Genomic DNA, 24850 nt, shown 5'->3' with positions numbered 1-24850 from the left:
CAGAACCTGGTCCGAGCCCCGCAAGTCACCCCATCTTGGATTCCCCTAGGTCTCTAGTTTTCAGAAATGCACAGGTTTGGTAGGTTTCCCTAGGTGCCGGCTGAGCTAGAGGCCAAAATCTACAGGTAGCCACTTCACAAAAAACACCTCTGTTTTCTTCCAAAAATTTTTATGTGTCCACGTTGTGCTTTGGGGTGTTTCCTGTCGCGGGCGCTAGGCCTACCCACGCAAGTGAGGTATCATTTTTATCGGGAGACTTGGGGGAACGCTGGGTGGAAGGAAATTTGTGGCTCCTCTCAGATTCCAGAGCTTTCTGCCACAGAAATGTGAGGAACATGTGTTTTTTTAGCCAAATTTTGAGGTTTGCAAAGGATTCTGGGTAACAGAACCTGGTCCGAGCCCCGCAAGTCACCCCATCTTGGATTCCCCTAGGTCTCTAGTTTTCAGAAATGCACAGGTTTGGTAGGTTTCCCTAGGTGCCGGCTGAGCTAGAGGCCAAAATCTACAGGTAGGCACTTCGCAAAAAACACCTCTGTTTTCTTCCAAAACTTTTGATGTGTCCACGTTGTGCTTTGGGGTGTTTCTTGTCGCGGGCGCTAGGCCTACCCACGCAAGTGAGGTATCATTTTTATCGGGAGACTTGAGGGAACGCTGGGTGGAAGGAAATGTGTGGCTCCTCTCAGATTCCAGAACTTTCTGCCACAGAAATGTGAGGAACATGTGTTTTTTTTAGCCAAATTTTGAGGTTTGCAAAGGATTCTGGGTAACAGAACCTGGTCCGAGCCCCGCAAGTCACCCCTCCTTGGATTCCCCTAGGTCTCTAGTTTTCAGAAATGCACAGGTTTGGTAAGTTTCCCTAGGTGCCGGCTGAGCTAGAAGCCAAAATCTACAGGTAGGCACTTCGCAAAAAACACCTCTGTTTTCTTCCAAAATTTTTGATGTGTCCACGTTGCGCTTTGGGGTGTTTCCTGTCGCGGGCGCTAGGCCTACCCACACAAGTGAGGTATCATTTGTATCAGGAGACCGCTGGGTGGAAGGAAATTTGTGGCTCCTCTCAGATTCCAGAACTTTCTGCCACAGAAATGTGAGGAACATGTTTTTTTTTAGCCAAATTTTGAGGTTTGCAAAGGATTCTGGGTAACAGAACCTGGTCCGAGCCCCGCAAGTCACCCCTCCTTGGATTCCCGTAGGTCTCTAGTTTTCAGAAATGCACAGGTTTGGTAGGTTTCCCTAGTTGCCGGCTGAGCTAGAGGCCAAAATCTACAGGTAGGCACTTCGCAAAAAACACCTCTGTTTTCTTCCAAAATTTTGGATGTGTCCACGTTGCGCTTTGGGGTGCTTCCTGTCGCGGGCGCTAGGCCTACCCACGCAAGTGAGGTATCATTTTTATCTGGAGACTTGGGGGAACGCTGGGTGGCAGGAAATTCGTAGCTCCTCCCAGATTCCAGAACTTTCTGCCACAGAAATGTGAGGAACATGTGTTTTTTTAGCCAAATTTTGAGGTTTGCAAAGGATTCTGGGTAACAGAACCTGGTCCGAGCCCCGCAAGTCACCCCATCTTGGATTCCCCTAGGTCTCTAGTTTTCAGAAATGCACAGGTTTGGTAGGTTTCCCTAGGTGCCGGCTGAGCTAGAGGCCAAAATCTACAGGTAGCCACTTCACAAAAAACACCTCTGTTTTCTTCCAAAAATTTTTATGTGTCCACGTTGTGCTTTGGGGTGTTTCCTGTCGCGGGCGCTAGGCCTACCCACGCAAGTGAGGTATCATTTTTATCGGGAGACTTGGGGGAACGCTGGGTGGAAGGAAATTTGTGGCTCCTCTCAGATTCCAGAGCTTTCTGCCACAGAAATGTGAGGAACATGTGTTTTTTTAGCCAAATTTTGAGGTTTGCAAAGGATTCTGGGTAACAGAACCTGGTCCGAGCCCCGCAAGTCACCCCATCTTGGATTCCCCTAGGTCTCTAGTTTTCAGAAATGCACAGGTTTGGTAGGTTTCCCTAGGTGCCGGCTGAGCTAGAGGCCAAAATCTACAGGTAGGCACTTCACAAAAAAACACCTCTGTTTTCTTCCAAAATTTTTGATGTGTCCACGTTGCGCTTTGGGGTGTTTCCTGTTGCGGTCGCTAGGCCTACCCACACAAGTGAGGTATCATTTTTATCGGGAGACTTGGGAGAACACTGGGTGGAAGGAAATTCGTGGCTCCTCTCAGATTCCAGAACTTTCTGCCACAGAAATGTGAGGAACATGTGTTTTTTTAGCCAAATTTTGAGGTTTGCAAAGGATTCTGGGTAACAGAACCTGGTCCGAGACCCGCAAGTCACCCCTCCTTGGATTCCCCTGGGTCTCTAGTTTTCAGAAATGCACAGGTTTGGTAGGTTTCCCTAGGTGCCGGCTGAGCTAGAGGCCAAAATCTACAGGTAGGCACTTCGCAAAAAACACCTCTGTTTTCTTCCAAAATTTTTGATGTGTCCACGTTGCGCTTTGGGGTGTTTCCTGTCGCGGGCGCTAGGCCTACCCACACAAGTGAGGTATCATTTTTATTGGGAGACTTGGGGGAACGCTGGGTGGAAGGAAATTTGTGGCTCCTCTCAGATTCCAGAACTTTCTGCCACAGAAATGTGAGGAACATGTGTTTTTTTAGCCAAATTTTGAGGTTTGCAAAGGATTCTGGGTAACAGAACCTGGTCCGAGCCCCGCAAGTCACCCCTCCTTGGATTCCCCTGGGTCTCTAGTTTTTAGAAATGCACAGGTTTGGTAGGTTTCCCTAGGTGCCGGCTGAGCTAGAGGCCAAAATCTACAGGTAGGCACTTCGCAAAAAACACCTCTGTTTTCTTCCAAAATTTTTGATGTGTCCACGTTGCGCTTTGGGGTGTTTCCTGTCGCGGGCGCTAGGCCTACCCACACAAGTGAGGTATCATTTTTATCGGGAGACTTGGGGGAACGCTGGGTGGAAGGAAATTTGTGGCTCTTCTCAGATTCCAGAACTTTCTGCCACAGAAATGTGAGGAACATGTGTTTTTTTAGCCAAATTTTGAGGTTTGCAAATGATTCTGGGTAACAGAACCTGGTCCGAGCCCCGCAAGTCACCCCATCTTGGATTCCCCTAGGTCTCTAGTTTTCAGAAATGCACAGGTTTGGTAGGTTTCCCTAGGTGCCGGCTGAGCTAGAGGCCAAAATCTACAGGTAGGCACTTCGCAAAAAACACCTCTGTTTTCTTCCAAAATTTAGGATGTGTCCAAGTTGCGCTTTGGGGTGTTTCCTGTCGCGGGCGCTAGGCCTACCCACGCAAGTGAGGTATCATTTTTATCAGGAGACTTGGGGGAACGCTGAGTGGAAGGAAATTTGTGGCTCCTCTCAGATTCCAGAACTTTCTGCCACAGAAATGTGAGGAACATGTGTTTTTTTAGCCAAATTTTGAGGTTTGCAAAGGATTCTGGGTAACAGAACCTGGTCCGAGCCCCGCAAGTCACCCCTCCTTGGATTCCCCTGGGTCTCTAGTTTTCAGAAATGCACAGGTTTGGTAGGTTTCCCTAGGTGCCGGCTGAGCTAGAGGCCAAAATCTACAGGTAGGCACTTCGCAAAAAACACCTCTGTTTTCTTCCAAAATTTTTGATGTGTCCACGTTGCGCTTTGGGGTGTTTCCTGTCGCGGGCGCTAGGCCTACCCACACAAGTGAGGTATCATTTTTATCGGGAGACTTGGGGGAACGCTGGGTGGAAGGAAATTTGTGGCTCTTCTCAGATTCCAGAACTTTCTGCCACAGAAATGTGAGGAACATGTGTTTTTTTAGCCAAATTTTGAGGTTTGCAAAGGATTCTGGGTAACAGAACCTGGTCCGAGCCCCGCAAGTCACCCCTCCTTGGATTCCCCTAGGTCTCTAGTTTTCATAAATGCACAGGTTTGGTAGTTTTCCCTAGGTGCCGGCTGAGCTAGAGGCCAAAATCTACAGGTAGGCACTTCGCAAAAAACACCTCTGTTTTCTTCCAAAACTTTTGATGTGTCCACGTTGTGCTTTGGGGTGTTTCTTGTCGCGGGCGCTAGGCCTACCCACGCAAGTGAGGTATCATTTTTATCGGGAGACTTGAGGGAACGCTGGGTGGAAGGAAATGTGTGGCTCCTCTCAGATTCAAGAACTTTCTGCCACAGAAATGTGAGGAACATGTGTTTTTTTAGCCAAATTTTGAGGTTTGCAAAGGATTCTGGGTAACAGAACCTGGTCCGAGCCCCGCAAGTCACCCCTCCTTGGATTCCCCTAGGTCTCTAGTTTTCATAAATGCACAGGTTTGGTAGTTTTCCCTAGGTGCCGGCTGAGCTAGAGGCCAAAATCTACAGGTAGGCACTTCGCAAAAAACACCTCTGTTTTCTTCCAAAACTTTTGATGTGTCCACGTTGTGCTTTGGGGTGTTTCTTGTCGCGGGCGCTAGGCCTACCCACGCAAGTGAGGTATCATTTTTATCGGGAGACTTGAGGGAACGCTGGGTGGAAGGAAATGTGTGGCTCCTCTCAGATTCAAGAACTTTCTGCCACAGAAATGTGAGGAACATGTGTTTTTTTAGCCAAATTTTGAGGTTTGCAAATGATTCTGGGTAACAGAACCTGGTCCGAGCCCCGCAAGTCACCCCATCTTGGATTCCCCTAGGTCTCTAGTTTTCAGAAATGCACAGGTTTGGTAGGTTTCCCTAGGTGCCGGCTGAGCTAGAGGCCAAAATCTACAGGTAGGCACTTCGCAAAAAACACCTCTGTTTTCTTCCAAAATTTTGGATGTGTCCACGTTGCGCTTTGGGGTGTTTCCTGTCGCAGGCGCTAGGCCTACCCACGCAAGTGAGGTATCATTTTTATCAGGAGACTTGGGGGAACGCTGAGTGGAAGGAAATTTGTGGCTCCTCTCAGATTCCAGAACTTTCTGCCACAGAAATGTGAGGAACATGTGTTTTTTTAGCCAAATTTTGAGGTTTGCAAAGGATTCTGGGTAACAGAACCTGGTCCGAGCCCCGCAAGTCACCCCTCCTTGGATTCCCCTAGGTCTCTAGTTTTCAGAAATGCACAGGTTTGGTAGGTTTCCCTAGGTGCCGGCTGAGCTAGAGGCCAAAATCTACAGGTAGGCACTTCGCAAAAAACACCTCTGTTTTCTTCCAAAATTTTTGATGTGTCCACGTTGCGCTTTGGGGTGTTTCCTGTCGCCGGCGCTAGGCCTACACACACAAGTGAGGTATCATTTTTATCGGGAGACTTGGGGGAACGCTGGGTGGAAGGAAATTTGTGGCTCCTCTCAGATTCCAGAACTTTCTGCCACAGAAATGTGAGGAACATGTGTTTTTTTAGCCAAATTTTGAGGTTTGCAAAGGATTCTGGGTAACAGAACCTGGTCCGAGCCCCGCAAGTCACCCCTCCTTGGATTCCCCTAGGTCTCTAGTTTTCAGAAATGCACAGGTTTGGTAGGTTTCCCTAGGTGCCGGCTGAGCTAGAGGCCAAAATCTACAGGTAGACACTTCGCAAAAAACACCTCTGTTTTCTTCCAAAATTTTGGATGTGTCCACGTTGCGCTTTGGGGTGTTTCCTGTCGCGGGCGCTAGGCCTACCCACACAAGTGAGGTATCATTTTTATTGGGAGACTTGGGGGAACGCTGGGTGGAAGGAAATTCGTGGCTCCTCTCAGATTCCAGAACTTTCTGCCACAGAAATGTGAGGAACATGTGTTTTTTTAGCCAAATTTTGAGGTTTGCAAAGGATTCTGGGTAACAGAACCTGGTCCGAGACCCGCAAGTCACCCCTCATTGGATTCCCCTGGGTCTCTAGTTTTCAGAAATGCACAGGTTTGGTAGGTTTCCCTAGGTGCCGGCTGAGCTATAGGCCAAAATCTACAGGTAGGCACTTCGCAAAAAACACCTCTGTTTTCTTCCAAAATTTTTGATGTGTCCACGTTGCGCTTTGGGGTGTTTCCTGTCGCGGGCGCTAGGCCTACCCACGCAAGTGAGGTATCATTTTTATCGGGAGACTTGGGGGAACGCTGGGTGGAAGGAAATTTGTGGCTCCTCTCAGATTCCAGAACTTTCTGCCACAGAAATGTGAGGAACATGTGTTTTTTTAGCCAAATTTTGAGGTTTGCAAAGGATTCTGGGTAACAGAACCTGGTCCGAGCCCCGCAAGTCACCCCATCTTGGATTCCCCTAGGTCTCTAGTTTTCAGAAATGCACAGGTTTGGTAGGTTTCCCTAGGTGCCGGCTGAGCTAGAGGCCAAAATCTACAGGTAGGCACTTCGCAAAAAACACCTCTGTTTTCTTCCAAAATTTTTTATGTGTCCACGTTGCGCTTTGGGGTGTTTCCTGTCGCGGGCGCTAGGCCTACCCACACAAGTGAGGTATCATTTTTATCGGGAGACTTGGGGGAACGCTGAGTGGAAGGAAATTTGTGGCTCCTCTCAGATTCCAGAACTTTCTGCCACAGAAATATGAGGAACATGTGTTTTTTTTAGCCAAATTTTGAGGTTTGCAAAGGATTCTGGGTAACAGAACCTGGTCCGAGCCCCGCAAGTCACCCCTCCTTGGATTCCCCTAGGTCTCTAGTTTTCAGAAATGCACAGGTTTGGTAAGTTTCCCTAGGTGCCGGCTGAGCTAGAGGCCAAAATCTACAGGTAGGCACTTCGCAAAAAACACCTCTGTTTTCTTCCAAAATTTTTGATGTGTCCACGTTGCGCTTTGGGGTGTTTCCTGTCGCGGGCGCTAGGCCTACCCACACAAGTGAGGTATCATTTGTATCGGGAGACCGCTGGGTGGAAGGAAATTTGTGGCTCCTCTCAGATTCCAGAACTTTCTGCCACAGAAATGTGAGGAACATGTTTTTTTTTAGCCAAATTTTGAGGTTTGCAAAGGATTCTGGGTAACAGAACCTGGTCCGAGCCCCGCAAGTCACCCCTCCTTGGATTCCCGTAGGTCTCTAGTTTTCAGAAATGCACAGGTTTGGTAGGTTTCCCTAGGTGCCGGCTGAGCTAGAGGCCAAAATCTACAGGTAGGCACTTCGCAAAAAACACCTCTGTTTTCTTCCAAAATTTTGGATGTGTCCACGTTGCGCTTTGGGGTGTTTCCTGTCGCGGGCGCTAGGCCTACCCACGCAAGTGAGGTATCATTTTTATCGGGAGACTTGGGGGAACGCTGGGTGGCAGGAAATTCGTAGCTCCTCTCAGATTCCAGAACTTTCTGCCACAGAAATGTGAGGAACATGTGTTTTTTTAGCCAAATTTTGAGGTTTGCAAAGGATTCTGGGTAACAGAACCTGGTCCGAGCCCCGCAAGTCACCCCATCTTGGATTCCCCTAGGTCTCTAGTTTTCAGAAATGCACAGGTTTGGTAGGTTTCCCTAGGTGCCGGCTGAGCTAGAGGCCAAAATCTACAGGTAGGCACTTCACAAAAAACACCTCTGTTTTCTTCCAAAAATTTTTATGTGTCCACGTTGCGCTTTGGGGTGTTTCCTGTCGCGGGCGCTAGGCCTACCCACGCAAGTGAGGTATCATTTTTATCGGGAGACTTGGGGGAACGCTGGGTGGAAGGAAATTTGTGGCTCCTCTCAGATTCCAGAGCTTTCTGCCACAGAAATGTGAGGAACATGTGTTTTTTTAGCCAAATTATGAGGTTTGCAAAGGATTCTGGGTAACAGAACCTGGTCCGAGCCCCGCAAGTCACCCCATCTTGGATTCCCCTAGGTCTCTAGTTTTCAGAAATGCACAGGTTTGGTAGGTTTCCCTAGGTGCCGGCTGAGCTAGAGGCCAAAATCTACAGGTAGGCACTTCACAAAAAAACACCTCTGTTTTCTTCCAAAATTTTTGATGTGTCCACGTTGCGCTTTGGGGTGTTTCCTGTCGCGGTCGCTAGGCCTACCCACACAAGTGAGGTATCATTTTTATCGGGAGACTTGGGGGAACACTGGGTGGAAGGAAATTCGTGGCTCCTCTCAGATTCCAGAAATTTCTGCCACAGAAATGTGAGGAACATGTGTTTTTTTAGCCAAATTATGAGGTTTGCAAAGGATTCTGGGTAACAGAACCTGGTCCGAGCCCCGCAAGTCACCCCATCTTGGATTCCCCTAGGTCTCTAGTTTTCAGAAATGCACAGGTTTGGTAGGTTTCCCTACGTGCCGGCTGAGCTAGAGGCCAAAATCTACAGGTAGGCACTTCACAAAAAAACACCTCTGTTTTCTTCCAAAATTTTTGATGTGTCCACGTTGCGCTTTGGGGTGTTTCCTGTCGCGGTCGCTAGGCCTACCCACACAAGTGAGGTATCATTTTTATCGGGAGACTTGGGGGAACACTGGGTGGAAGGAAATTCGTGGCTCCTCCCAGATTCCAGAACTTTCTGCCACAGAAATGTGAGGAACATGTGTTTTTTTAGCCAAATTTTGAGGTTTGCAAAGGATTCTGGGTAACAGAACCTGGTCCGAGACCCGCAAGTCACCCCTCCTTGGATTCCCCTGGGTCTCTAGTTTTCAGAAATGCACAGGTTTGGTAGGTTTCCCTAGGTGCCGGCTGAGCTAGAGGCCAAAATCTACAGGTAGGCACTTCGCAAAAAACACCTCTGTTTTCTTCCAAAATTTTTGATGTGTCCACGTTGCGCTTTGGGGTGTTTCCTGTCGCGGGCGCTAGGCCTACCCACACAAGTGAGGTATCATTTTTATCGGGAGACTTGGGGGAACGCTGGGTGGAAGGAAATTTGTGGCTCTTCTCAGATTCCAGAACTTTCTGCCACAGAAATGTGAGGAACATGTGTTTTTTTAGCCAAATTTTGAGGTTTGCAAAGGATTCTGGGTAACAGAACCTGGTCCGAGCCCCGCAAGTCACCCCTCCTTGGATTCCCCTAGGTCTCTAGTTTTCATAAATGCACAGGTTTGGTAGTTTTCCCTAGGTGCCGGCTGAGCTAGAGGCCAAAATCTACAGGTAGGCACTTCGCAAAAAACACCTCTGTTTTCTTCCAAAACTTTTGATGTGTCCACGTTGTGCTTTGGGGTGTTTCTTGTCGCGGGCGCTAGGCCTACCCACGCAAGTGAGGTATCATTTTTATCGGGAGACTTGAGGGAACGCTGGGTGGAAGGAAATGTGTGGCTCCTCTCAGATTCCAGAACTTTCTGCCACAGAAATGTGAGGAACATGTGTTTTTTTAGCCAAATTTTGAGGTTTGCAAAGGATTCTGGGTAACAGAACCTGGTCCGAGCCCCGCAAGTCACCCCATCTTGGATTCCCCTAGCTCTCTAGTTTTCAGAAATGCATAGGTTTGGTAGGTTTCCCTAGGTGCCGGCTGAGCTAGAGGCCAAAATCTACAGGTAGGCACTTCGCAAAAAACACCTCTGTTTTCTTCCAAAATTTTTGATGTGTCCACGTTGCGCTTTGGGGTGTTTCCTGTCGCGGGCGCTAGGCCTACCCACCCAAGTGAGGTATCATTTTTATCGGGAGACTTGGGGGAACGCTGAGTGGAAGGAAATTTGTGGCTCCTCTCAGATTCCAGAACTTTCTGCCACAGAAATGTGAGGAACATGTGTTTTTTTTAGCCAAATTTTGAGGTTTGCAAAGGATTCTGGGTAACAGAACCTGGTCCGAGCCCCGCAAGTCACCCCTCCTTGGATTCCCCTAGGTCTCTAGTTTTCAGAAATGCACAGGTTTGGTAAGTTTCCCTAGGTGCCGGCTGAGCTACAAGCCAAAATCTACAGGTAGGCACTTCGCAAAAAACACCTCTGTTTTCTTCCAAAATTTTTGATGTGTCCACGTTGCGCTTTGGGGTGTTTCCTGTCGCGGGCGCTAGGCCTACCCACACAAGTGAGGTATCATTTGTATCAGGAGACCGCTGGGTGGAAGGAAATTTGTGGCTCCTCTCAGATTCCAGAACTTTCTGCCACAGAAATGTGAGGAACATGTTTTTTTTTAGCCAAATTTTGAGGTTTGCAAAGGATTCTGGGTAACAGAACCTGGTCCGAGCCCCGCAAGTCACCCCTCCTTGGATTCCCGTAGGTCTCTAGTTTTCAGAAATGCACAGGTTTGGTAGGTTTCCCTAGTTGCCGGCTGAGCTAGAGGCCAAAATCTACAGGTAGGCACTTCGCAAAAAACACCTCTGTTTTCTTCCAAAATTTTGGATGTGTCCACGTTGCGCTTTGGGGTGCTTCCTGTCGCGGGCGCTAGGCCTACCCACGCAAGTGAGGTATCATTTTTATCTGGAGACTTGGGGGAACGCTGGGTGGCAGGAAATTCGTAGCTCCTCCCAGATTCCAGAACTTTCTGCCACAGAAATGTGAGGAACATGTGTTTTTTTAGCCAAATTTTGAGGTTTGCAAAGGATTCTGGGTAACAGAACCTGGTCCGAGCCCCGCAAGTCACCCCATCTTGGATTCCCCTAGGTCTCTAGTTTTCAGAAATGCACAGGTTTGGTAGGTTTCCCTAGGTGCCGGCTGAGCTAGAGGCCAAAATCTACAGGTAGGCACTTCACAAAAAACACCTCTGTTTTCTTCCAAAAATTTTTATGTGTCCACGTTGTGCTTTGGGGTGTTTCCTGTCGCGGGCGCTAGGCCTACCCACGCAAGTGAGGTATCATTTTTATCGGGAGACTTGGGGGAACGCTGGGTGGAAGGAAATTTGTGGCTCCTCTCAGATTCCAGAGCTTTCTGCCACAGAAATGTGAGGAACATGTGTTTTTTTAGCCAAATTTTGAGGTTTGCAAAGGATTCTGGGTAACAGAACCTGGTCCGAGCCCCGCAAGTCACCCCATCTTGGATTCCCCTAGGTCTCTAGTTTTCAGAAATGCACAGGTTTGGTAGGTTTCCCTAGGTGCCGGCTGAGCTAGAGGCCAAAATCTACAGGTAGGCACTTCACAAAAAAACACCTCTGTTTTCTTCCAAAATTTTTGATGTGTCCACGTTGCGCTTTGGGGTGTTTCCTGTTGCGGTCGCTAGGCCTACCCACACAAGTGAGGTATCATTTTTATCGGGAGACTTGGGAGAACACTGGGTGGAAGGAAATTCGTGGCTCCTCTCAGATTCCAGAACTTTCTGCCACAGAAATGTGAGGAACATGTGTTTTTTTAGCCAAATTTTGAGGTTTGCAAAGGATTCTGGGTAACAGAACCTGGTCCGAGACCCGCAAGTCACCCCTCCTTGGATTCCCCTGGGTCTCTAGTTTTCAGAAATGCACAGGTTTGGTAGGTTTCCCTAGGTGCCGGCTGAGCTAGAGGCCAAAATCTACAGGTAGGCACTTCGCAAAAAACACCTCTGTTTTCTTCCAAAATTTTTGATGTGTCCACGTTGCGCTTTGGGGTGTTTCCTGTCGCGGGCGCTAGGCCTACCCACACAAGTGAGGTATCATTTTTATTGGGAGACTTGGGGGAACGCTGGGTGGAAGGAAATTTGTGGCTCCTCTCAGATTCCAGAACTTTCTGCCACAGAAATGTGAGGAACATGTGTTTTTTTAGCCAAATTTTGAGGTTTGCAAAGGATTCTGGGTAACAGAACCTGGTCCGAGCCCCGCAAGTCACCCCTCCTTGGATTCCCCTGGGTCTCTAGTTTTTAGAAATGCACAGGTTTGGTAGGTTTCCCTAGGTGCCGGCTGAGCTAGAGGCCAAAATCTACAGGTAGGCACTTCGCAAAAAACACCTCTGTTTTCTTCCAAAATTTTTGATGTGTCCACGTTGCGCTTTGGGGTGTTTCCTGTCGCGGGCGCTAGGCCTACCCACACAAGTGAGGTATCATTTTTATCGGGAGACTTGGGGGAACGCTGGGTGGAAGGAAATTTGTGGCTCTTCTCAGATTCCAGAACTTTCTGCCACAGAAATGTGAGGAACATGTGTTTTTTTAGCCAAATTTTGAGGTTTGCAAATGATTCTGGGTAACAGAACCTGGTCCGAGCCCCGCAAGTCACCCCATCTTGGATTCCCCTAGGTCTCTAGTTTTCAGAAATGCACAGGTTTGGTAGGTTTCCCTAGGTGCCGGCTGAGCTAGAGGCCAAAATCTACAGGTAGGCACTTCGCAAAAAACACCTCTGTTTTCTTCCAAAATTTAGGATGTGTCCACGTTGCGCTTTGGGGTGTTTCCTGTCGCGGGCGCTAGGCCTACCCACGCAAGTGAGGTATCATTTTTATCAGGAGACTTGGGGGAACGCTGAGTGGAAGGAAATTTGTGGCTCCTCTCAGATTCCAGAACTTTCTGCCACAGAAATGTGAGGAACATGTGTTTTTTTAGCCAAATTTTGAGGTTTGCAAAGGATTCTGGGTAACAGAACCTGGTCCGAGCCCCGCAAGTCACCCCTCCTTGGATTCCCCTAGGTCTCTAGTTTTCAGAAATGCACAGGTTTGGTAGGTTTCCCTAGGTGCCGGCTGAGCTAGAGGCCAAAATCTACAGGTAGGCACTTCGCAAAAAACATCTCTGTTTTCTTCCAAAATTTTTGATGTGTCCACGTTGCGCTTTGGGGTGTTTCCTGTCGCCGGCGCTAGGCCTACCCACACAAGTGAGGTATCATTTTTATCGGGAGACTTGGGGGAACGCTGGGTGGAAGGAAATTTGTGGCTCCTCTCAGATTCCAGAACTTTCTGCCACAGAAATGTGAGGAACATGTGTTTTTTTAGCCAAATTTTGAGGTTTGCAAAGGATTCTGGGTAACAGAACCTGGTCCGAGCCCCGCAAGTCACCCCTCCTTGGATTCCCCTAGGTCTCTAGTTTTCAGAAATGCACAGGTTTGGTAGGTTTCCCTAGGTGCCGGCTGAGCTAGAGGCCAAAATCTACAGGTAGACACTTCGCAAAAAACACCTCTGTTTTCTTCCAAAATTTTGGATGTGTCCACGTTGCGCTTTGGGGTGTTTCCTGTCGCGGGCGCTAGGCCTACCCACGCAAGTGAGGTATCATTTTTATCGGGAGACTTGGGGGAACGCTGAGTGGAAGAAAATTTGTGGCTCCTCTCAGAATCCAGAACTTTCTGCCACAGAAATGTGAGGAACATGTGTTTTTGTAGCCAAATTTTGAGGTTTGCAATGGATTCTGGGTAACAGAACCTGGTCCGAGCCCCGCAAGTCACCCCTCCTTGGATTCCCCTAGGTCTCTAGTTGTCAGAAATGCACAGGTTTGGTAGGTTTCCCTAGGTTCTGGCTGAGCTAGAGGCCAAAATCTACAGGTAGGCACTTCGCAAAAAACACCTCTTCTTTCTTCCAAAATTTTTGATGTGTCCACGTTGCGCTTTGGGGTGTTTCCTGTCGCGGTCGCTAGGCCTACCCACACAAGTGAGGTATCATTTTTATCGGGAGACTTGGGGGAACACTGGGTGGAAGGAAATTCGTGGCTCCTCCCAGATTCCAGAACTTTCTGCCACAGAAATGTGAGGAACATGTGTTTTTTTAGCCAAATTTTGAGGTTTGCAAAGGATTCTGGGTAACAGAACCTGGTCCGAGACCCGCAAGTCACCCCTCCTTGGATTCCCCTGGGTCTCTAGTTTTCAGAAATGCACAGGTTTGGTAGGTTTCCCTAGGTGCCGGCTGAGCTAGAGGCCAAAATCTACAGGTAGGCACTTCGCAAAAAACACCTCTGTTTTCTTCCAAAATTTTTGATGTGTCCACGTTGCGCTTTGGGGTGTTTCCTGTCGCGGGCGCTAGGCCTACCCACACAAGTGAGGTATCATTTTTATCGGGAGACTTGGGGGAACGCTGGGTGGAAGGAAATTTGTGGCTCTTCTCAGATTCCAGAACTTTCTGCCACAGAAATGTGAGGAACATGTGTTTTTTTAGCCAAATTTTGAGGTTTGCAAAGGATTCTGGGTAACAGAACCTGGTCCGAGCCCCGCAAGTCACCCCTCCTTGGATTCCCCTAGGTCTCTAGTTTTCATAAATGCACAGGTTTGGTAGTTTTCCCTAGGTGCCGGCTGAGCTAGAGGCCAAAATCTACAGGTAGGCACTTCGCAAAAAACACCTCTGTTTTCTTCCAAAACTTTTGATGTGTCCACGTTGTGCTTTGGGGTGTTTCTTGTCGCGGGCGCTAGGCCTACCCACGCAAGTGAGGTATCATTTTTATCGGGAGACTTGAGGGAACGCTGGGTGGAAGGAAATGTGTGGCTCCTCTCAGATTCCAGAACTTTCTGCCACAGAAATGTGAGGAACATGTGTTTTTTTAGCCAAATTTTGAGGTTTGCAAAGGATTCTGGGTAACAGAACCTGGTCCGAGCCCCGCAAGTCACCCCATCTTGGATTCCCCTAGGTCTCTAGTTTTCAGAAATGCATAGGTTTGGTAGGTTTCCCTAGGTGCCGGCTGAGCTAGAGGCCAAAATCTACAGGTAGGCACTTCGCAAAAAACACCTCTGTTTTCTTCCAAAATTTTTGATGTGTCCACGTTGCGCTTTGGGGTGTTTCCTGTCGCGGGCGCTAGGCCTACCCACCCAAGTGAGGTATCATTTTTATCGGGAGACTTGGGGGAACGCTGAGTGGAAGGAAATTTGTGGCTCCTCTCAGATTCCAGAACTTTCTGCCACAGAAATGTGAGGAACATGTGTTTTTTTTAGCCAAATTTTGAGGTTTGCAAAGGATTCTGGGTAACAGAACCTGGTCCGAGCCCCGCAAGTCACCCCTCCTTGGATTCCCCTAGGTCTCTAGTTTTCAGAAATGCACAGGTTTGGTAAGTTTCCCTAGGTGCCGGCTGAGCTACAAGCCAAAATCTACAGGTAGGCACTTCGCAAAAAACACCTCTGTTTTCTTCCAAAATTTTTGATGTGTCCACGTTGCGCTTTGGGGTGTTTCCTGTCGCGGGCGCTAGGCCTACCCACACAAGTGAGGTATCATTTGTATCAGGAGACCGCTGGGTGGAAGGAAATTTGTGGCTCCTCTCAGATTCCAGAACTTTCTGCCACAGAAATGTGAGGAACATGTTTTTTTTTAGCCAAATTTTGAGGTTTGCAAAGGATTCTGGGTAACAGAACCTGGTCCGAGCCCCGCAAGTCACCCCTCCTTGGATTCCCGTAGGTCTCTAGTTTTCAGAAATGCACAGGTTTGGTAGGTTTCCCTAGTTGCCGGCTGAGCTAGAGGCCAAAATCTACAGGTAGGCACTTCGCAAAAAACACCTCTGTTTTCTTCCAAAATTTTGGATGTGTCCACGTTGCGCTTTGGGGTGCTTCCTGTCGCGGGCGCTAGGCCTACCCACGCAAGTGAGGTATCATTTTTATCTGGAGACTTGGGGGAACGCTGGGTGGCAGGAAATTCGTAGCTCCTCCCAGATTCCAGAACTTTCTGCCACAGAAATGTGAGGAACATGTGTTTTTTTAGCCAAATTTTGAGGTTTGCAAAGGATTCTGGGTAACAGAACCTGGTCCGAGCCCCGCAAGTCACCCCATCTTGGATTCCCCTAGGTCTCTAGTTTTCAGAAATGCACAGGTTTGGTAGGTTTCCCTAGGTGCCGGCTGAGCTAGAGGCCAAAATCTACAGGTAGGCACTTCACAAAAAACACCTCTGTTTTCTTCCAAAAATTTTTATGTGTCCACGTTGTGCTTTGGGGTGTTTCCTGTCGCGGGCGCTAGGCCTACCCACGCAAGTGAGGTATCATTTTTATCGGGAGACTTGGGGGAACGCTGGGTGGAAGGAAATTTGTGGCTCCTCTCAGATTCCAGAGCTTTCTGCCACAGAAATGTGAGGAACATGTGTTTTTTTAGCCAAATTTTGAGGTTTGCAAAGGATTCTGGGTAACAGAACCTGGTCCGAGCCCCGCAAGTCACCCCATCTTGGATTCCCCTAGGTCTCTAGTTTTCAGAAATGCACAGGTTTGGTAGGTTTCCCTAGGTGCCGGCTGAGCTAGAGGCCAAAATCTACAGGTAGGCACTTCACAAAAAAACACCTCTGTTTTCTTCCAAAATTTTTGATGTGTCCACGTTGCGCTTTGGGGTGTTTCCTGTTGCGGTCGCTAGGCCTACCCACACAAGTGAGGTATCATTTTTATCGGGAGACTTGGGAGAACACTGGGTGGAAGGAAATTCGTGGCTCCTCTCAGATTCCAGAACTTTCTGCCACAGAAATGTGAGGAACATGTGTTTTTTTAGCCAAATTTTGAGGTTTGCAAAGGATTCTGGGTAACAGAACCTGGTCCGAGACCCGCAAGTCACCCCTCCTTGGATTCCCCTGGGTCTCTAGTTTTCAGAAATGCACAGGTTTGGTAGGTTTCCCTAGGTGCCGGCTGAGCTAGAGGCCAAAATCTACAGGTAGGCACTTCGCAAAAAACACCTCTGTTTTCTTCCAAAATTTTTGATGTGTCCACGTTGCGCTTTGGGGTGTTTCCTGTCGCGGGCGCTAGGCCTACCCACACAAGTGAGGTATCATTTTTATTGGGAGACTTGGGGGAACGCTGGGTGGAAGGAAATTTGTGGCTCCTCTCAGATTCCAGAACTTTCTGCCACAGAAATGTGAGGAACATGTGTTTTTTTAGCCAAATTTTGAGGTTTGCAAAGGATTCTGGGTAACAGAACCTGGTCCGAGCCCCGCAAGTCACCCCTCCTTGGATTCCCCTGGGTCTCTAGTTTTTAGAAATGCACAGGTTTGGTAGGTTTCCCTAGGTGCCGGCTGAGCTAGAGGCCAAAATCTACAGGTAGGCACTTCGCAAAAAACACCTCTGTTTTCTTCCAAAATTTTTGATGTGTCCACGTTGCGCTTTGGGGTGTTTCCTGTCGCGGGCGCTAGGCCTACCCACACAAGTGAGGTATCATTTTTATCGGGAGACTTGGGGGAACGCTGGGTGGAAGGAAATTTGTGGCTCTTCTCAGATTCCAGAACTTTCTGCCACAGAAATGTGAGGAACATGTGTTTTTTTAGCCAAATTTTGAGGTTTGCAAATGATTCTGGGTAACAGAACCTGGTCCGAGCCCCGCAAGTCACCCCATCTTGGATTCCCCTAGGTCTCTAGTTTTCAGAAATGCACAGGTTTGGTAGGTTTCCCTAGGTGCCGGCTGAGCTAGAGGCCAAAATCTACAGGTAGGCACTTCGCAAAAAACACCTCTGTTTTCTTCCAAAATTTAGGATGTGTCCACGTTGCGCTTTGGGGTGTTTCCTGTCGCGGGCGCTAGGCCTACCCACGCAAGTGAGGTATCATTTTTATCAGGAGACTTGGGGGAACGCTGAGTGGAAGGAAATTTGTGGCTCCTCTCAGATTCCAGAACTTTCTGCCACAGAAATGTGAGGAACATGTGTTTTTTTAGCCAAATTTTGAGGTTTGCAAAGGATTCTGGGTAACAGAACCTGGTCCGAGCCCCGCAAGTCACCCCTCCTTGGATTCCCCTAGGTCTCTAGTTTTCAGAAATGCACAGGTTTGGTAGGTTTCCCTAGGTGCCGGCTGAGCTAGAGGCCAAAATCTACAGGTAGGCACTTCGCAAAAAACATCTCTGTTTTCTTCCAAAATTTTTGATGTGTCCACGTTGCGCTTTGGGGTGTTTCCTGTCGCCGGCGCTAGGCCTACCCACACAAGTGAGGTATCATTTTTATCGGGAGACTTGGGGGAACGCTGGGTGGAAGGAAATTTGTGGCTCCTCTCAGATTCCAGAACTTTCTGCCACAGAAATGTGAGGAACATGTGTTTTTTTAGCCAAATTTTGAGGTTTGCAAAGGATTCTGGGTAACAGAACCTGGTCCGAGCCCCGCAAGTCACCCCTCCTTGGATTCCCCTAGGTCTCTAGTTTTCAGAAATGCACAGGTTTGGTAGGTTTCCCTAGGTGCCGGCTGAGCTAGAGGCCAAAATCTACAGGTAGACACTTCGCAAAAAACACCTCTGTTTTCTTCCAAAATTTTGGATGTGTCCACGTTGCGCTTTGGGGTGTTTCCTGTCGCGGGCGCTAGGCCTACCCACGCAAGTGAGGTATCATTTTTATCGGGAGACTTGGGGGAACGCTGAGTGGAAGAAAATTTGTGGCTCCTCTCAGAATCCAGAACTTTCTGCCACAGAAATGTGAGGAACATGTGTTTTTGTAGCCAAATTTTGAGGTTTGCAATGGATTCTGGGTAACAGAACCTGGTCCGAGCCCCGCAAGTCACCCCTCCTTGGATTCCCCTAGGTCTCTAGTTGTCAGAAATGCACAGGTTTGGTAGGTTTCCCTAGGTTCTGGCTGAGCTAGAGGCCAAAATCTACAGGTAGGCACTTCGCAAAAAACACCTCTTCTTTCTTCCAAAATTTTTGATGTGTCCACGTTGCGCTTTGGGGTGTTTCCTGTCGCCGGCGCTAGGCCTACCCACACAAGTGAGGTATCATTTTTATCGGGAAACTTGGGGGAACGCTGGGTGGAAGGAAATTTGTGGCTCCTCTCAGATTCCAGAACTTTCTGCCACAGAAATGTGAGGAACATGTGTTTTTTTAGCCAAATTTTGAGGTTTGCAAAGGATTCTGGGTAACAGAACCTGGTCCGAGCCCTGCAAGTCACCCCTCCTTAGATTCCCCTAGGTCTCTAGTTTTCAGAAATGCACAGGTTTGGTAGGTTTCCCTAGGTGCCGGCTGAGCTAGAGGCCAAAATCTACAGGTAGACACTTCGCAAAAAACACCTCTGCTTTCTTTAAAAAAAATGGGATGTGTCCACGTTGCGTTTTGGGGCGTTTCCTGTCGCGGGCGCTAGGCCAACCCACACAAGTGAGGTATCATTTTTATCGGGAGGCTTGGGGGAACATAGATTAGCAAAACAAGTGCTATTGCCCCTTGTCTTTCTCTACATTTTTTCCTTCCAAATATAGGAGAGTGTGTAAAAAAGACATCTATTTGAGAAATTCCCTATAATTCACATGCTAGTATGGTCACCCCGGAATTCAGAGATGTGCAAATAACCACTGCTCCTCAGCACCTTATCTTGTGCCCTTTTTGGAAATGCAAAGGTTTTCTTGATAGCAATTTTTTACTCTTTATTTTTCAGCAAATGAATTGCTGTATACCCGGTATAGAATGAAAACGCACTGCAGGGTGCAGCTCATTTATTGGCTCTGGGTTCCTCGGGTTCTTGATGAACCTACAAGCCCTATATATCCCCGCAACCAGAGGAGCCCAGCAGACGTAACAGTATATTGCTTTCCATAATCTGACATTGCAGGGAAAAGTTACAGAGTAAAACGTAGAGAAAAATTGATGTTTTTTTCACCTCAATTTCAATATTTTTCTTTTTCAGCTGTTATTTTCTGTAGGAAACCCTTGTAGGATCTACACAAATGACCCCTTGCTGAATTCAGAATTTTGTCTACTTTTCAGAAATGGTTAGGTTTCTGGGATACAGCATTGGTTTCATGCCCATTCCTGTCACTGACTGGAAGGAGGCTGAAAGCACAAAAAATTGCAAAAATGGGGTATGCCCCAGTAAAATGCCAAAATTGTGTTGAAAAATTGGGTTTTCTGATTCAAGTCTGCCTGTTCCTGATAGCTAGGAAGCTGCTGAGTTTAGCACTACAAACCCTTTGTTGATGCCATTTTCAGGGGGAAATCCACAAGCCTTCTTCAGCAGCCACTTTTTCCATTTTTTAAAAAAAAAACTAAATTTTCACTGTATTTTGGCCAATTTCTTGGCCTCCTTCAAGGGAACCCACAAAGTCTGGGTACCTCTAGAATCCCTAGGATGTTGGAAAAAAAGGACGCAAATTTGGCTTGGTTAGCTTATGTGGACAAAAAGTTATGAGGGCCTAAGCGCGAACTGCCCCAAATAGACAAAAAAAGGCCTGGCACAGGAGGGGGAAAAGGCCTGGCAGCGAAGGGGTTAATGAATGAGGCATGCACGGTTAGTTTGGAGGGACCAGGCACACCAGTATAAAATGAAAAAGAAAAAAGAATAGACATGCAGGCTCCTGGTAGAGCAGGAGACTTGCTGCTATGATATTCACTCTTCCTGAGTGGAGCGCCCCATAATGTGCTGTGGGGCTTTTTCATGTTTGTATGTTTTCCACTTGTGGTGGCCCCAAAATGGCCATGGGATGCCACCAATGAAATAAAGGAAGTGTGGGGGGGGGCTGCAGGAGCACAGCAGCTCCCTGTTATGAGTTTTTGAAAAGTACTGACCCTACATTTATGGGGTCAAGATATCAGGACCCTTACAGGATTTTCCAAAATTCTCAAATCAGTCCCCACGTGGGAACCTATGCTCTACAATTGGGAGTGCTGTGCTCTCTGGGGAGGGCTGTCTTTATTGTTGTAATTATTTGTGCCTAAATATGTTTAAAAATATATGCATGTAGTGAAGGGACCTCTAGGGACTAAGGCCCTCATTTGGACTTTGGTGGTTCCCTGACCGCCAAAGCCCAACCTGCCAGACGACCACCAGTGCTGGGGGTCAGCAGACCGCCATATTACGAGTGCTGGGTGCTTTCCGCCATCATTGAGGCGCTGCAGAGGTGGGTCCCTCACCAGCACCGCCATGCCAGAAGGGCTCCGCCAGCCGTATTACAAGCCGTAATACAGCTTGGCTGAGTTCTGCTGCTGTGGTGGTGGTGGCAAGGGAAGACCAACATTCCTGGGTGTCCCCCTCGACTGAGGAGGTTAGTGGGCATCTGAAGGGAGGGAGGGGGTCTGTGAGTTTGGGTGCGTGTGTGCATGTTTGCGGACGAGGGAGGGGTGCTGAATTTGTGTGTGTACGTGCGTGTGAATGGGGGTGTCTGTGTTGATGAATGTGAGTGAATGGGTGTGTCTGAGTGCATGTATGCGTATGCTGAATGGCTGGGTTTGTGTATGCATGCGTGTGCGAATGGGTGTGGGGGTGTGTGTGAGTGTGTGGATGGGTGGGGGGATGTGTACATGTGTGCGGACATGTGTGTATGTGTGTGCCAGCGACCGAAATGAAGATTCCTGTCGCCCGGTGCGTGACCGCCATGGTTTTTGTAGCGGGGCGACCGCCACAGAAAAGCTGGCAGTTTGCAGCCTTGTAATCCGCCAGATTGGAGGTGCTCACTGCCGACCGCGTTGGTGCGACTGCACCAGCGGGCCAAGCAGAGTTGTGGAGGCTTGGCGTCTTCCAAGCCTTGCAACTCGTAATGTAGCGGTCCTTACCGTCGGCTCCGTGGCGGTAGGACCACCATGGCAAGGCTGGCGGTCCCTAGACCGCCAGCCTGGTAATGAGGGCCTAAGTCTATGGTTGCATGTTAATATAGCCAACATGTGATGTTTTCTTGGGGCTTTTATAATTGCATGTGTATGGTTGGATAGTTTATACAAAGCACATAAACAAGTGTTGCTCATTTTAAATGCTTCATTCAAATAATAATGTTGATAATGATTATTAGTCATGGTGAATATGCTTTATATTAACAGTAATAAGTGCATTTACCCATGATTATTCTAACTGATGCTTGCATTTATACACACAGGGATGTCCTTAAAATGTGGTTTGCTGCTCCTGAACCTATGACAAAGCCAATAGACTCATTCTATATTTGAATGGCCCTTTCAGGGGTTCAAAGGTGATTATGTAATGTCAGCTGTGGTATCTTCCATCTACCAATGCATACATCTACTGTTTAGTATTTAGTTGTGTGTGTACACAATGTAATTCTTCTTTTTCTGAAGAAAGGGTACTGACTGGATAATCATTTATTGAGTGTTATTTTTGCGTGTCAGTGAACGGTGATTGCTAGCCCACACTACCTCCCGAGTCAGCTTTGGACTGCTCTGCCTCGCTACATTAAGAGAGTCAAGCGCTACAGCTGGGTGCATGATTCCCATTAAGCAGTATTGGTAAGCAGTATTCTGGACCTAGTCCTTGTGCAGGCCACACAACTAATAAGCTAAGTTCATAAACTGGCTCATTTATTGATATTGTAGCATGAGGAACTAAAGAGCTCAGGGTACCATAGTCTGTGTTTATTTTCTGAATTAATTTGCATCTGATGTAATATATTTACCAGTTTACAATCAATTCTTTTTTGCAGGTCAAAGAAGAAATGGGAGTTCTTACACAGAAGGAAGGTGTCAACTCATTTAAGGTGTTCATGGCCTACAAGGGCACATATATGGTCAATGACATCGAAATGCTACACACCTTCACACGTTGTAAAGAAGTTGGAGCAATTGGGATGGTGCATGCTGAGAATGGTGACTTGATTTCTGAGGTATAGTATAGGTTGTGACTAGAAGTCACAGTTAAATTAAAATGTCTTAGGAATGTTTTGATGCTGTTGCCTAACAGAAGAGGTGGAGATGACACAGACTAACAGATATGCTGTAGAGTTATCAGCTACACATGTATGAAGTGAATAAAATACTCAATGCAGAGGAGCTGCTTTTAACGAAAATATCGTAAGTTTAGGTTTTTTTTTTTTTATCCACCAAATTACTCGTCCCTGTAATTAAAAATATGGATATAAACCTCAGGTTCTGGGCAATCAATTTTGGTCAAAGTGCATTTCTACCAGGCTGATCAAAGAAAAATGAATGCATTTTAAGGTGAGTGTTGTCGTGCTTGCATTCTGATGATACCATTTAACACTTCATGTGTGCTCCTTATGCACACACATGAAGCTGGGGGGCAGAGAAAGGCAATGTAGAAGAAGGCAGGTGCACAGGAGCAATGTTTCCTGCTTTTATCCTTGTGGAACATGACGTCTACTGATGAGGCAGTCTGCATTAATCATCCATCTGATGTTTCAGATTGAATCTGAGGTTTAGTATTTTGTGATACTCTTGTGAAAGTCTGCAAGGATCCAAAAAGACCGAAAACTTAGGGGTTAAAGTATTACTATGAAGAAACAAAGGACACCTCTAAAACCCTCATACACATGTTTCCGCTATATGCACCTCGAAATAATCATCAGGCACATAAGTTCACACTGGTTATTGGCAATGAAGGCACTGCCGATTAGGTGAATAGGCAGTGCTTTCAGTTATGGTCATTTAACTATGGTAGCGCCACCCAGCCCCCCCTCCCCTAGCCCCCCCCACACACACAGTCTTGTCATACTTGTAACACCCCTGTGCTAATCCTTAAAGTGATGTGCATTGATTTAAATTTAACTATGGCTCCAACGAGGGCAGAAAGAGGGTTTCTCGTACATGGGTCTCCTCAATTCACATGGTTGCCCACTGTCTAGACATATAACAAAGACTGATGTTATCCAGTGGCTTAACAAAACTTGAGCCCTTCCCCCCTGCAAAGTACTTGGAGGGGCCCTTCCTCCCCTAGACCCAGTCAGGGGCCTGCTGCCTGTGCACTGTTTACTGTGCTAAGGGGGCTCCCTGGAGCTTGCTCCCCCCCCCCCCCCCCGCCCACTGCGGAGGCTACAGGGGCCTTTGTTATGCCACTGGTGTTATCCCATGGTAAATCCTTTTGATTTGTGGGTGACAAGAGGCTTCCAATTTAGCAACATTGATACGGAGAAAATTTGCAATATTTTGATGAAACCTCGATAATCAGCATATGTTTTGTAAATCTTTTTTAATTGATATGTTATCCTGAAGTCGTATGGATTGTCTGAGGAGTGTTTCTATTCTGAATACTTGCCAGCATTCTGTGTGACTGTTCTTCTAAATTGTCACACAATATGATGCATATCTACTGTGTCATGGTAGTATATACATTTTCAGAGATCTGCTCGATCCATTGATAATAGAACCTTAATTCAAACCTAATTTCTGGTGTGTTTTGCAGGGTGCCAAAAGAATACTGGCTCTGGGTATCACAGGCCCGGAAGGACATGAGCTATGTCGCCCTGAAGAGGTGGAGGCAGAAGCCACTCAAAGGTCCATCACAATTGCCAACTCTGTGAGCTGCCCACTCTTTGTAGTCCACGTGATGAGCAAGTCTTCGGCGACAATCATTGCTAATGCTCGGAGAGAAGGTAACTACTGATTTTCAAGTGAATGCAGGATTATTGGTATCCATTGATAGGATTAGAATACTGGTACCCGAAGGATTCTGAGAGTGAGATGATCTGCACGAGTCTCTGGGACTCTTAACCCCGTCCTATAGTATCTGTGGATGGCCACTTACTGCCTCAGAGCTGGCACAGAAAAATGTACGCCCTACCCCCATGAAAATGATAAAACGCCCCTTGTGACCGCGTTTGCACGATTGGTATTGTACAAGAGGCCACATAAGGCCACTTATAGCCACTTCTACAATAACAAAGTGGCCACGGGCGTAAAACCGCGACACAAGTGCCCATTGCAAGACAAATCCGGGACTCCTCTCAACTTAGAATTGGGCTCAGCATCATATTGCAGGGTTATGCTGTTTTGCTTCGTTTTTTGGTGGAATCAGTCCTGTTTTGCTTTAGTAAATGTTGTATTTTGTATTTTATTGATGTCGCATGCCACAGCACCGCTGATGAAGTACCATCTCAAGCTCTGCCCTGCTACCTAAACGAAAGGTCGAGAGTTTTTGGAAGAACGCCTTGACCCACTGTGAACAGCAATATTTAGGGCTAGTGGGGCTGGAGTTAAGGTGTACAAATCCCCTGGTTTCCTTTCCGTGGACTTCCCCACGTCTCATTACCCGGGCTAGTTTTAAAGAAACTGCGTTTCAGTATTTTACATTGAAACTTGCAGCCTTTAAAAAATATTACTGGTAAATCCATGCCCCGAGAGCTGCATGGAAGAAACGTTATCGCTCTCTCAAAGTGTGTGTCCAAACGGAATGCCACCTTTAGGAGCCCACATTGAACGAAATTCGTTCACCGCTGTCTCTTAGTGACTTTTATAAACAAACGCATCACGGACTTCTATCATTGGCAACCAAAAACCTTTCCTCGATGCTCTACTTCATTGTGAATTGGGCAGATTGACATTTCGAGCCTCGGTAAGAGATTTCATAATTTTCTCTGCCTCCTGCCAAATGATAACAATGTATTTGAAGTATTTGCAAACAGTAAATGACTGTCTATCGACACCATATCTATCTATCTATCTATCTATCTATCTATCTATCTA

The 24850-nt window shown here is 47.4% G+C and overlaps 1 protein-coding gene across 2 annotated transcripts in view; it reads left to right on the top strand.

The window, feature by feature from the left end:
• Positions 1 to 24850, top strand: part of DPYS (dihydropyrimidinase) — a 417549-nt gene that overhangs the window by 323463 nt on the left and 69236 nt on the right. For both annotated transcript variants that reach the window (XM_069220604.1, XM_069220603.1), the window contains exons 3-4: positions 21856 to 22035; positions 23571 to 23760. In XM_069220604.1, coding sequence (XP_069076705.1) covers positions 21856 to 22035; positions 23571 to 23760 — 370 coding nt within the window. The remainder of the gene's footprint in view (positions 1 to 21855; positions 22036 to 23570; positions 23761 to 24850) is intronic.

Source organism: Pleurodeles waltl, chromosome 2_2 (assembly GCF_031143425.1).
Source record: "Pleurodeles waltl isolate 20211129_DDA chromosome 2_2, aPleWal1.hap1.20221129, whole genome shotgun sequence".
Lineage (NCBI taxonomy): Eukaryota > Metazoa > Chordata > Amphibia > Caudata > Salamandridae > Pleurodeles > Pleurodeles waltl.
The sequence above is the reverse complement of the archived record's forward strand: the minus strand, read 5'-3'. Positions and strand labels throughout refer to the sequence as shown.